Source organism: Argopecten irradians, chromosome 7 (assembly GCF_041381155.1).
Source record: "Argopecten irradians isolate NY chromosome 7, Ai_NY, whole genome shotgun sequence".
NCBI classification, from domain to species: Eukaryota; Metazoa; Mollusca; class Bivalvia; order Pectinida; family Pectinidae; genus Argopecten; species Argopecten irradians.
The window spans coordinates 35,016,347-35,031,513 of NC_091140.1; the positions used below are offsets into that span (position 1 = coordinate 35,016,347).

The window sequence follows — 15,167 nt, forward strand, 5'->3', positions numbered from 1 at the left end:
AAAACAGAGACATGAATCGTAACTGTGAATATATAGATCTGAATGTGTATGGTGTTGTTATCTCATCTTTGGCCATCGTTATGAATTTTATTGTGTTGTAATTGTTTTAAAGAAACTTTTAGTTTTTATTTCAGAAAGGTAGCCTAGTGGCCCTTTTATGAATATCATGAAGTTGATTATCTTTTACATTAAATGTGACAATATTTAAATTATCATTATCAAAAATGAATTGTCATTATGCCAGCTAACTGTGAACAGAACAATTCGTCAAGCTTTCCTCTCATTGCTTCCTAATAAATAATGCTGTATGGTAGCCTTGTTAGCTTTTTTGAAAGCTAACACTTGTATATAATTATATTGGAAATACATGTACATAATAAGTTGAAGATCATCATTCTCTTCTTTCCATTATTTACAAATTTCCCCATCATTCAAATTCAAAGAATAACTTTCTACAAATAATATTATTATCACGTAATATTGTTATAAAAGATAATAAATACAATCATCATTCCAATTGTATCACAACATAACTTACGCATTCATGAAGTTGTTTTCCTGTGAGAAAGACACGATGGTGTTCAGTCCACTGCAGGAAGTGGTCACGTGACTTATGAGAGGGGACCGTACGACGTTTTCGAGACGCTTTAAACTTAGTAGTGGGATTGTTGCTATGACTTTGATGATGTAAACATAGAAAGCGACAAGGAATACGGCGATGAGGTACACAGGTAAATTGTAAGCCGTGCTGACGAGAGATGCAAGGATCATGATAAATACTTGGAGTAGATTGTCAGTGAGATTCGGGATAAATATGTCGACTGCAATGAAAAAGAAAAAAAAACCGATGAACATCATTTATATAAAAGCTATAAACTTCTCACGTGTTGAAAGTTGTCACATATATAATTCGATAAAGAGTTTTTGCTAAACATTCATTTAACCATTATTTACAAGTCATTTTGATATTGGTCTCGGCTTTCGATGGAAGTAAAGAATCAAGACTAGGACTTATTTTCACGACAAGGAGCTATTGCATTCCCTAGCTTATCCTTCTTAAATGACAAAATATGCAATTCAATTTGAAACAATATTTATTGTCAATCGTAAGGACAAAACATGAAAATATTAGTTTAAGTATCATTGGTAAGGTGCATTTGACTTCGAGCGAAGCAAAAACATTCCTGACCTTCCTCTACATCTCTTGAGAACCGATTAAGGAGTCGTCCAGGCGGGTTGGCGTCGAAATACTGCATCGGAGCACTCATTACTCTCCCAACGGCCTCATTATGTAGGTTTACAGAGGCATTGGTCATCACCTTAATTAGGAAAAGGAAAACAGAAAACTAGACTTATAGTACGTACGTCTTTGTACATAACTGGGTTAGCTACTTTTGAGAGTAAGTATATGTTCTTACGTCATTAGTTTATGAGTGAACATAACGTCGATTTCTCTGACATAACGCTCATGAACAATGTAGCAATCACTATCCGCCGACAAGAGGAAAAACTTAGAAATAGAAACTTAGAAACTCAGAAGAAACATAATGAATGCAAGTTGGATATAAATAAATTTTAAACTTTAAAGTTGATACAAAGACGACAAATGTCAATTGCACTTCGTCTATTAGGTTTCTGGCTCCTCCCACTGTTCAGATCTAGGTCATACACAGGTGATACTGAAACACTTTTATAACTTTGGAATTATTTAATTAATATCATACCGGTTATACTCAAATGTCTATGCATAAGACAACTTTGTAAACGTACGTTTTCATACGGTTTTTATAAAATATAGCTCTTATATACCAAGCTATGTGTGAAAACAGTTAGTAAAATAATATGAAATGAGAGACGTAAGGTGCGATAACAGAGTTATCGTTCCTTCGGAACGAATGTAAACACGACAACTTTTACCTACCAACACGCTTATAACCGCAAGTTGAGTAATAAGGAAACTGACAGATACTTTTAAACGGTATTTTACAGTTAAGTAAATCCTGGCGTGATCTATCGACTGAGATATATGTTGACTGTACGAAAATTCATTTGAGTGAGAAATTTAGGGTCAAACAGGCAAAGATCGACATTTTCATCGCTAGTTTCTGTTTAATCCGACCTAGCGAACAAACGTTAAAAGTTGATAAAATGAGATTCTACACATTAAAAATTTAAGTAATTCTGAACAAAACGGTATCTTTGGTTTTTAAAAATATATTAAAGAACGACCACAAGACGGTCTTGGAAATTGGTGGTATTTCGCAGGTTCCCAGTAAATTTCCACGACAGGGGAGATTTCGGGACTGTGAGCCGCCTTGCTTCAAAGCTACATGTAGTCTGACCGATTGGATCGACGTGTGGACCGTTCACAAATTGATCGTATTCATGGAAATTATCTTTATTTTATCATAAAATTACTTAAGTTTATAAAACGTTTTATAAGTCTTGTAATGATATCCAAAAGTTTGTTGGGGTTTGCGTGTATTGTGGAAATGGGTGTTGTTTGGGGCGTTCAACCGCAAAAAGGAATGCTATACGACTAGCGCCACCTGGTAGAAAGAAATGTGCATGGTAACGTTGTGTCACTTGTGTATCCGGTTTGAACCGGTTCGAATTGATGTTGAAAGCCGCCTCGCTGTTCAAGTTACAATCGGCAATAACGGTAAGTGAGACTAGGCCTAGTTATGTATTTTAAGTTGTTAAACCTTTCAATATCGGCGGGTGTTAGTATTATTCGCTATCTTATATTTGAGGTTGCTGTTGTTTATTATGTAACTGTTAGACCTACCGAGTCTGATCACGACAGCGACTGAATCAAGCGTTAGGCCAGGCAACACTGCATGAATTGGATTTAAAAACAACTCGTGAACTGACAGTCTATTGTGCAGTTTCTGAGACAGATGATATATTAAAGAACGACCACAAGACGGTCTTGGAAATTGGTGGTATTTCGCAGGTTCCCAGTAAATTTCCACGACAGGGGAGATTTCGGGACTGTGAGCCGCCTTGCTTCAAAGCTAGTCTGACCGATTGGATCGACGTGTGGACCGTTCACAAATTGATCGTATTCATGGAAATTATCTTTATTTTATCATAAAATTACTTAAGTTTATAAAACGTTTTATAAGTCTTGTAATGATATCCAAAAGTTTGTTGGGGATTGCGTGTATTGTGGAAATGGGTGTTGTTTGGGGCGTTCAACCGCAAAAAGGAATGCTATACGACTAGCGCCACCTGGTAGAAAGAAATGTGCATGGTAACGTTGTGTCACTTGTGTATCCGGTTTGAACCGGTTCGAATTGATGTTGAAAGCCGCCTCGCTGTTCAAGTTACAATCGGCAATAACGGTAAGTGAGACTAGGCCTAGTTATGTATTTTAAGTTGTTAAACCTTTCAATATCGGCGGGTGTTAGTATTATTCGCTATCTTATATTTGAGGTTGCTGTTGTTTATTATGTAACTGTTAGACCTACCGAGTCTGATCACGACAGCGACTGAATCAAGCGTTAGGCCAGGCAACACTGCATGAATTGAATTAAAAACAACTCGTGAACTGACAGTCTATTGTGCAGTTTCTGAGACAGATGACATTTTAATATGTTCTCCTAATATATTGCTTAATTGTATGATTAAATTTCTACCTACATATGTACTAGTTGATCTAGCGTAGTTTACCCGTTATCAGATGACATGTTTTGTTGATCAGTTGCAGTCTAAAAATAGCACAGAGTATCAGCTGTAGTACCGTGATGAGATCAAAGCGAAAGCGAATGACACGTCCATGCGACAATGTCAGGCAAGGGCTAGCCGTAAACTATAAATATAGTGACAACTAGGCCTAAAGAAGACAAACCTGAAAACTGGTATTTTGACAATGGATATGATCAACATTATTACATGTAACGTTAGATACGCACTGCAGTTTTACATGACACGTTGGCCAAGATACGCAATTTTTACATTACCTTAAAGTTACTGTACACTTAGGGGGAGGGGGGCATAGTAACAACAGGTTTTTAAAATTTAAATGTTCTGTATATCAAACACTCAACAGTCTCTTCAGTTTCGGTTTTCAGCATTTCAGAGACCTTTTAATTGATTTTTTTTTTACATTTTTTTTTTAATATTTATTCTAAAAAATGTTTGCTACTGGGACCCAACCAGTACTGTAGTCGTGATTATATGCATATTTTACTGTGTGTCCAGATTTACGAATGTCTGGAGCTGCTGACGAATACTTCATCAAGGTGTTGTTTTGTTTATGTGGAAATAATATGTTTCATGAGATGCAAAGAATTATTTTTTCCCAAATCACGACTACCGGTAGGGTCCCAGTAGTTTGTCTAAAAAATGTCTCGTCTCCCCGCCAATTCCTGAACAAACTAAATATTTTATAATTATTAAACAATAACTTTAGTGAATAGATCTACAAAAAAATATATCTCTCTCATTATACAGATACATTTAAAAAATTTAAGTCATATCGGTTAAGGTATTGTACCAATAAAGATATTATTTGCTTTTGAACTTTTTTTTTTAATTCCTTCATTTCACTGGGATTGAATAAAGGGAGGCAATTTGCTATTTGTTCATTTTCTAGGTATATTTTCTAACATAAATAATGCTAAAACACAATTAAAAAAATAGCCAAAATATAGAAATGTATGTACTATTCTAATATATTTCTTGTTTATCGAGATTGATATTGTCTATTAATACCATTTTCTTATTTATATGGGATTTTTTTTATATAAAATATGGTAAGCGGAGACTTATACATCAGTGGGTTGTATTAGTTTAACGTCCTATTATCAGCCAGGGTCATGTAAGGATGTGTGGTTTGTTAGTGGAGGAAAGCCGGAGTATCCGGAGAAAAACCAGTCAAGTGACAAGAGTGACCCAGAGGTGAGCTAGGCTTGAGTTGTGGTCAGTACATCTTAACCACTTGGCCAACGGGACTCTTACTATTATATGATAATTATATACAAGACATTTAAAAACTGTTTATGTCATGCCATTATTTAAATTAAATATCAGAAGAGAGGAAAGTCAGAGTATCCGGAGAAAACCCACTGACCAGCAGTCGGTACCTGGAATCTACCCCACATGGGATTCAAACTCAAAAACCAAAGGCAGAGGGATTGTGGTAAATATGTTGAGACATCTTACCACTAGGCAACCACTGTCCACAGTCCCAAAACAAGCTACTCCATCTTTTTCACCTTCTAAATAACCAGCGCGTCTTAATAAGTGACTAATACTGATGAAAGGACGGAAAACAAAATTAATCATGAACTTGAAATTCAAGTGATTCTTGTTCTCTAAAATGTATGTTTTTGTAAGGTATTTAGTGTTTGACAAGGACGATATTGTCTATTGTTACCAATTTCTTACTTATATGAGGAAAAACGGGGAAGCAGAGCTTTTTACATGATTATTCATGAACATGCATATTTCCAGGATACATGTAAGAATACAAAACTTGTGATGTCATACTGCAATTTCCAAATCTTTTATACTGGGTATCATGTCATTATTTATAAATCAGAATCTGGATTATTTAATATGATTTGTTTTTTACATCTTTTTTTTTTCATTTGGAAACTTGTAAAGCTAGGCCAGTAGTACATTTTTGACTGATACAAAGCATTTATTGTATAAATTGCACAGATTTTGACAAAGAATTACTAATTTAGCTATATGCTAAAAGCAAAAATCAGACTGAATTAAGTTTTCAAGATTAAGTAATGTCTGCATGGTGCCCAAAATATCCTGCTTTATGGAGTTATCTTCCCCTACTGACAGATTATTTTGAAAAAACCCAACTGTATTTATATCCCTTCGCTGACTGAACATTTTTACAAGAATTTTTTCAAATTTGTTACATTGATAACATTATATAGTACTTATGATGCAGATAAAACTCTTTGAAATCAATAAGTTGTATAATGACATAATTTTAGCTTTAAACATTTTTAGGTTTTAATTACTGAACTTTAAAATGCTATAACATAGCAAAAACAAACATTCTTCATTGAACAGTTTGTACTGTAAAAGCAATGTAAAGTTGATTCTAATAGGAAAAGGTATTAAAATTAAAAACAAAGAATTTCTCAATTACTACTGAAAACTGACTTTGAGAGGGTGTGCTTTCATTACCAAAGTCTTTAATTATTTATAATGGAAGTATATTACCCGATATGCTGTTCTACACCCATGACAGAAACCACATGAGAAGTTCTTATTTGAATTGAATAAATTCTTTAATTTAGTAATTTTTGAGCTATACAGTATTTCCAAGCATAATGCTAAATATTTAATTTTATTATAACCGCTCATCTTTCACAGAGTTATATCTCCTCTTATGACTTATGATTGTACAGCAATGACGGACGAATCGTATATTCTTCCTATGGCATCTATGGTCTATATAGATGCCAGAGCTTTGGAGACAATCATCTCATAATGCGCTAGCGCGCATTATGAAGATTGTCTGCAAAGCTCTGGCATCTATATGAACCATAGATGCCATAGGAAGTTAGTTTAATGCTTAATTAGATGTAATATTCCTCGGGACATATTTCATCTTCGGATAAATAAACCTTTATATCACACTGTCAAAGGGTCCATAAATGTATAGAATTGATGAAAAATAATTTGGTACACCCATATTTTCATAGGAATACAAAACAATAAATAACCATTTTGGTGCTACTTTTATTATGGAAAGTAACCTAAAGACAAAATAATTCATCTTATCTAACAGGTAAATACATTATTCACCAAAAATGTGTGTTAATGTGTACATTCAGGTGCTTTTTGTTAGGAAATTAAAATATACTTCCGAAGATTAGGATGAGACGTGATAATAGGACTACCTCCAATTTAGAATTGGTAAGTTATAATAGAATCGGACTATCTTCCGAAGGTTAGGTTTAGTCGTAAAAGAATCAAACTGCCAGTTTTGAAATGGGAGTACCTGTAACATGCTGAAATGGAAGGCTACCTAGTTTGTTCAAATAAATGGACTTGACCTTAACTTAAGGTCACAGTGTCAAATGAGCTTAAATCTTTAAATGACTCCTCTATCAATATTTAACTGGCCTGTAGTCATATGCATGGTATATGTATTAGTTTGCAGCATGCTGGGCTGAAGGGCTACTTATTATGAGTTTGATCAAATGAATGACCTTGACCTTCATTCAAAGTCACAGTCACAAGGGTCAAATAGACTAAAATTGTAAAATGACTTTAAATTGTTGGATACGTTTCCTAAGCTTATGAAACCGCTCTCTTTTAAGAGTAAAAGCAAGAGTTATATCCCGTTCCCGACACATCATATAGACAAAATAAATCAGAGATATGTATAACATGATCCCTTGTGCGTTATTCTTCATTCAGTTTCTTACTTTGGAGAATTATCACGAGTTATCATGGTCCTTTATGTCTCTCATTTCATCTGCAACACCCCTTAAGGTGTTGCCCAACTAGTAAAGACAAAATGTTTTTACATGTAGGTTTACGATTGTTAATAGGAAGACATGTTCATTGCATTTTCACTACAATATATTGATATATTGATATAGCAATCAGAAGAGAAGTACATGTATACGTTTATATAGGTCTTGTTGGAAACAAAATAATTCGAGTTAAACAGGATTTTCGTTACATTTAGTTAGATTTTGGTTAAATTGAATTGGTTCTAGTTGAAACTGCTCATTTATTTTTCTTTAACAAATACTCACCCCTCCTGCAACCAGTCCTTTCAGTACACATAAAACGACTAGAGTTATCGTTGAGTAAACATACACCATCAAATACCAATTAGATTCTTCCTGTAGTTTTTCTATTCCAATAATTGTATTGTTTACTTTGTCCAAACTTGTTGTCGAGGTGTTTGCACTTATTGGAAAATTAGAACCGGATTCATTGGAGGCAATAAGATTATTTTCTTGTACCTGTACAGTCTGAAAATAAATGCATTCTTGATAGGACAAAAACAAAATGTGAAAGCTGAAATTAATGAAAATTTTAAGAAATACCATGCACAAAACAATACCATTTGTAAAAAAAAGTACTGTCAAGCAGTGACGGACGTTCGACATTTCTCGATCATTTGAAACCGTTCGCATGCGTTCCTATACAGTTCATCATACGGGCAACCGGATTTCCGTTTTCGGCGGAATCCGGATCCCTTTGTATTCTGGGGGTGATTGTATTACATTTGCCTTCCTAACTTATAATAATGAAACCTTATAATCCAGAAACCTGTGTATACCGGCCAAATATGCTAGTCCCGGTGATAAACAGTTTAGATAAGGCACACCATATACATGGTATAGGTGGAAATAGTCTGTCAAATTATGATATTGTAATATTATATTCACGAATCAGAAATGCATACATAGAACAGATTGTATCCACCATAGGCTATTTGCACCTTTACTTGATAGACGTAATCATGTCATATATGAACAATTTCTGAAGTAATATCATCCATTTTGAGTGAGGTTGTAAAATTCGCAAAATATTTCACTTAGCATGAAGAATTAAAATCTTCCATAAATCTTCACATCATCAAAAAACTGTCGAACATCATAAATTGAACTGATATCAATAAAACAAATAATTAATGGTAAAGGAGAGTCTTACTTGAATCCATATGCCTAGCCACCATTCACAGAACGCAGTTGACGATATTGCCACTACATACAGCAGTAGTACCAGAAATGCTACAATCCCGCCTCCCGCCTGTCGGATATAACTACCGTAGGAGTCAGAACTGATGGTGCCAATTTGTGACGTCTCTCTATCTGTCAAAATGCCTGTCAAGCACAAAGTATTTAGCTTGACCACATCATTGGAAGAATTATCTTTCAGACTTCGATTATCCCTCCAACAATTTAAGTTTCGTTTTGACCTTTCGAGATTCAACTCAACATTTTTGGGTTTTGACTTTTATAAGCACCGAATCAACATTTCAAGTCATGAGTAAGGTTTAGACCTGAAGGCAATATTTCTAAATATCCTATTTGACTTAAGCATCTTCTTAGTTACTTTTATTCTTGTACACATTTTTTCCCGTTTACTTTTGTGAATAACATGCTGAACACTGTGGAATAACTTATTTATGTATTAATTGGCGATCGTAATTGATGTGATTATGATAACAATTAGAGCTATCCGATAGTATGATCTTGACAATAGCTCACTTAAACATGGTCATCGAAACATACGAGTTCGGTTCTAGTTATTGTGGTTTACGAAATACATCTATGCATGTTAATAAGAACTAATGGTGTCTCAATTAGTTCAATTAATTAGATGAAGACATAAGATTTACGCCCCGTCCTTCTCTAACAGTGGAACTCTCCAGGGGAGGTGGATAAAATCCTTTTTAATCTAGTTTACATACAGGGAAGGCGCACAATATTTGCTCCCATAGATTTGTTTGCCAAAACCCACCATTCCCATCCGTTTATCTAGTGCTAGTGTGCTGATTGTTTTCTTGCGTTTCTGCTGTCGGTTTTTAATTTGTATTTTTCAGCTTATCACTTCATGTGTTAAGATTCTGCGTCGAGGCTTCAATATGATTTCCAAGAGTGTAGTGATAGTTATTCCAGGGCATCAGCGAATGTTTGTGACATATTGCGGTAGCAATGATTATCTGATTTATTTTGATATAGCTTGGCACTTATTTGTATGATGCATCTTGTTATTTTAGTATTTGATATGCCATTTTCGATATAGCTTTACGCAGCAAATTTATTTGGAGGGCTGAAGTTGGTTGCGAGTTCCTAGTTCCTAGTTCCGTTTAATAAAGGTGTCAGATCCGTTTAAGGAAATTTGTGTTAAGGAGATTAATTCTGTGCTGTATTATTCATGGAAGCTTTACGTTCGATTCCTGTATATAATATGTAATTGAACATGCAATTAAAGGTAGGAATCCTAATAAACGGAACTCCGCTCGTTGGCCAGTAGTTTTGTTAAACGGAACTCGGGTCAGGTTCCTAGTTCAGTATAAGCTTAAACGGAACTCGGGTCTAGTTCCTAGTTCCGTTTAAGTTAAACGGAACTCGGGTCTGGTTCATGGTTCCGTTTATAAAACGGAACTAGTAACTAGGAAATCGCAACCAACTTCACCCCTCCAATTTATTTATATTTTGGCCATTTTTTGGAATTGTCTTGACTAACGCATTTCTGTTGGCGGTAACTACATTTAATGTTTTCATTTAGCGGTGTTTCATTTGGAGCAACAGAAAATGCTGATATATAATTTGTAAGTCTATTATATAAAACAGCTTCTATTTTGTGGAATTTCCTGTTCACAGTTTCCATTTTAATATTAGCTGTTTTTTAATTCTCATGTTGAAGCTTTGGCCAACTTCTGCTACATGTATCTCTATTAGGTTAAAAGTATATTCAGATATAGTTTAATATTCCATTTAAGGCTAAGTATTATCATGTAGGTTGTTATTGATTGTATATTGATTGGATATTTTCAATCAAAATTTAGTCTTGGTAAATATCAATTTTGTTTTTGTCTTCTATTTGATAAAGAATTACCTCCTATGCAGGTAGATATCAATTTTGATGTCATTATTTTGTTATCAGAATTCGTGTGTTTTCTGATAAGTATTACGGTACGCTAGCAAACATATGACTCCACTATCTATACCTACCCGCAAGGGCAGATAACTCTGTAATCTATTTTTACCTTTGTCATAGTCCTCCTCCTTGTATTTTTCTTCTGTCCGACCTTCACTCTGTTTCGAAGTGTTGTCATTATGTGTGCTAATATCTTCGTCAACAATTTCGGAAATATCATCTGTAATTGAAATATTTTTATCTTATTGTAAATTGAGAGTACTAAAACAACCTAGCATATATCTATATCTTTTCATTGGGACTATCAACTGGTTTAAAATCCCACAACAAATTGCACACTAAATAAAACTAACCCTCCCCAATCCCCTATCATTAATACCAGGTATTAATACAATTCATGCCATTACCTGTATTTTGAGCTTGGTCCATGTTTGAATGGAACTGTTCAATCAGTTTTTTATAATGTCCGTCTTTACACAACAAAACCTCATGACTCCCATGCTCGACAATCTCTCCCTCATCCAAGACATAAACTTCATCGCAATGCTCTAAATACTACAATGATAAAATCCACAATAATAGATCATCCTTAATTCTGACACGTATCAGTTACACTTTATATTATGAAACATGGACGCTTTTTATGTGTTTAGAAATTTTCAAACCATTTCGCGATAAGGAATTTTCTCTGTTACTGATGGTACAAATGCACATGGATTAACGTTTGAGCAAACACACTTCGATAGTTTCTATACAACGAAACTTCATGATTCACGTTATTATTATTTAACTATTGAAATACTTGTAAAGCCTATGATTTCCTTCGCGATAACCAATACTGATTAATCTAGAACAGACAGAATATAGATAGTGTTGGTAAAGGCAGGAAATGAAAATATATATCGAAAATCTTTGTAACATTAATGTGGTGTTTAGTTATCCTAATGTATTTAGAAATGTGGTACTGTATATATGTGGTTTAGAATTCTACTATAACAGAGTTATGTCCCTTCGTGTTTTACTTTGTCATTACTGACGGAGTGAAACGAAGGGAAGTGACTCTAATATATACAAATGGTGGTTAAGTTGGTCTATCACTAATTATTCACCTTTAAATTTTATGTCTAAAACCCACAGATGTTAAGTCCCAGGTACTGTTTTTTCTTCTTCTGGTATTTCTGTTTTTTCCCACTCACTAATCCTAGGGCATTCTTAATTGACCCTGACTGATATAATTACGTTATTGACACACGTGTGTTGACATACCTGAAGTTGATGCGTGACTAAAACAACTGTTTTGTCCTTCAGAAGCGTATCAATACACTTGTGAAACAGATGTTTCCCGACTTGAACATCTACCGCGGACAATGGGTCATCAAGGAGGTAAATATCTCTTTTACTGTAGACAGCACGCGCCAGACTCACGCGCTGTTTTTGGCCACCACTCAAGTTAATTCCTCTATCGCCAATCTAAAAATGGAATGAGTAGAGAAAACAAGATACGAAAATCAAATGAAACGAAAATGTTAGAGCAATAACGCTGGAGTCAATTGTTGTTAATAACATAATTCATAATTATTTGTTGGTAAAATCATTATAAATGTAGGGAAGCTCCATGACATTTTATTAATAGGACAATCACGACGTACAGATGAAATGATAATTAATAAATTGCTTTGAGACTGATGGTACCTCGGTCATATCGCCATTAGCCAGTATTCGGAGATCTGGTTCCAGACTACAGGCTTGTATAACTCTATCGTACCTGTAACAGGATAATAATAAACATCGTCTTGGTAATGTTGTTTTGTAGGCCATATAATCATGCTTTGACAGGCAATATCTGTTTCTATAATTCTACAAATCATCATCGGTATAATGTATCACTGTCGTTATATTCATCCCTGAACTATATTATAGTACAAAATGGGTTGTGTGCGAAAACAAATGAAACAGATGGTTTGATTTCATAATGTACATCAAAAGAATCGAATAACGGTATAATGTATTGCTTTGGAGTCGGGCAATGTTTTCTGTAATCTTCAAAGAAAGTGTCTGAATGTCTATAAATAGTCCGTCTCCTGCTACTATGACATAGACCTGCGCTAGATATATCGACATTTACATTGCTGTATACGGTATCACTCTTTCAATGCGGCCATATCCTCCATAATATGAAATTTGAAATGCCAGTTAAAGGTAAGGGTTTTGGTAACTATACGAGTAGCTAAAAAATCAACGAGGTGGTATAATGTAAAGCATCATTTTTTTTAATTAGTACTTACAGTAACGATGAAACATATTTATAATAATCCAGTGATTTGATGTAATAACTCGAAAGTGTTAGCATAAGAATAGAAATATCGTTAAAATATGACAATAATAATATTTTGTGAGCATTTCCTTTTCGTATACATGTACTAATCTTGAAAGACAGTTAATGGCAGGAGTAATGATAGTTATCAGTGCAAAACGTATTCAAATGATATAGTTTTGCAAAGATCGAAATCGCTGCCTCCGCTGAATGTTTGCAGCACATTTTGACGTACAGTAGACATCTATCGAACTGTGCAGGCTTTTCTAATTACAATGTATACACAGAAAAAATATATACTCGTCCCTAAGTTTTATTTTTTTTCTCTCAAAGGCTCACAAAAAACCTTATACATGTATTCGTTTCATTATCATTTAAGATCTTATATCTATTATATAAGTAATAAGATGATATTTAATTAATAACATACCAGTCTTTTTTAAACGAACTTCCGAAGAGAACGTTTTCCCTCAAAGTGCCGTTGAAGATCCAGGCTTGCTGAGCTGCGTAAGCAACACTACCGTCAATGGCGAGATGACCGGAAAGTAAAGGCATCTAGGATTGTAATTAATACATAATTATTTTTATACTGTTTGATATGTCATACTTTTTATAAAATAGAATAACAAAACGTTACTAAGCATTATGAATATAACAAATTTCACTATCAATGAAACTAAACCAGATGAAGTTGTCCCCATATACCAAATGGTATGTCAGAGCAGACCCTTACGTGTTGATAGTATTAATCGTTTCCTATTGTCTTGTAATGTACTGGATAGTTGCAGTTATTTCAGAATGTTTGTGTTCATTTTCTCGGTATATTTGCGGTCAAATCTATGAATTTAGATATCCATGATAGAAAGAATGACAAGAAAGATAACTCTTATGGATTGTTGATGTTAAACAATGCAAAAATGCAAACAGATCACCTCGCAAAAAGGAATCAAATAGATAATCGCGAATTTGTCTACCGCGAAATTAAACGATTATACAGTTGGTACTCGGCTAGTATATGATAAATAGACCGATACTGTTGTGTCAAAGTAACTATATTTATGTTACTTACTCGGCCTATCAGTGCTTGTAACAATGATGACTTTCCACAGCCGACTGCACCACATATTCCAATATGTCTTCCCTATTAAAAACAAAGTCATTTCAGGTGGTTTTCTTTTTTGCGATATAAAGGATTAGTTATCCGACATATCTTCATTAGCCATTTTACTTGTCTCTGAGTTCATGTGCAGAAGTGTAAATGAAAAATTAACTACTTATTCTGATTGATCTAGTGCTACTCCCATATCGTCTTATCTTCATTGGCTATTATAGGCATCACACATTATTGTATAAAACTTTATTTAAGCGGCCACCCAAAGGACCAACGGGCCTGCTTAACACAGGAACAGTCAAAGACAAAGTCTTTGGTAAATAATATACAAATATTCCTATTTACATTTCAATGTATTTTATTAAATATACATGTACTTCTGTAATGCGACGCAATGATATAATACATGTAAATTATGGAAACATATCATTACGTTTCAATCAATACAGTAAAACGTCGCATTGGAAATGTTGATAAGTTATGTATTCAGTTATTGATAATATCATCAAAATATCAAGAATGACAATTTACATGAAAACTGACATTGAACTATTAAAACTAAGAACATTATTTTACCTTACCCTTTTTATTTCAATGTCAATGTTCCTTAAAACTAAAGATGTTGTTAGGGACGACTTGTTGTTCATATCGGATTCAACTGATGCGAACGAAAATAAAACATATAGTGAGTCATGAATTGTTAATAAACACATTCAGGAAAGCTAGAAATGAGATCATATTTCTTTCTAATATATGCATACACATATTAGTAATCGGGGTTAATTAAATTCGTCTAATATATGATTATGATACAAAGGATAAGACATTCTACAGAAGGTAGAAACACATTTTGTTACAACGCAACATATTCTTATTCTTTTATTTCAGTTCATCATTTTTGTAGTATTATAGCTGTGATCTCATTCATAACATAGCTATTTAAGTTTAAATATTTATAGTACTGTTATTTAACATCAAGCGAAAGCGTAACCTACTGTACAGAACTAAATAGTCGTTGTGTAGACATATTTATCGTTTACATAAATGATGGTGGTGCTACTGAACAATGAATATATAAAAAAAGTTTGATACATTATTGGAACTTCTTTTACATAGGAAAATTACAAATATGTC

The 15,167-nt window shown here is 33.9% G+C and overlaps 1 protein-coding gene across 1 annotated transcript; it reads right to left on the bottom strand.

Annotated features, from left to right (window-relative positions):
* Nucleotides 1–534: 534 nt before the first annotated feature.
* Nucleotides 535–14,680, bottom strand: LOC138327177 (ATP-binding cassette sub-family C member 12-like). The gene is made up of 11 exons (XM_069273161.1): nucleotides 14,615–14,680; nucleotides 13,992–14,063; nucleotides 13,353–13,477; nucleotides 12,301–12,373; nucleotides 11,875–12,078; nucleotides 11,016–11,163; nucleotides 10,718–10,828; nucleotides 8,653–8,825; nucleotides 7,746–7,967; nucleotides 1,190–1,319; nucleotides 535–821 (listed from the first exon to the last, which is right to left on the bottom strand). Exons 1-11 carry the CDS (start codon nucleotides 14,678–14,680, stop codon nucleotides 535–537), a joined length of 1,611 nt encoding a protein of 536 aa, XP_069129262.1.
* Between the last annotated feature and the right edge of the window lie 487 nt (nucleotides 14,681–15,167).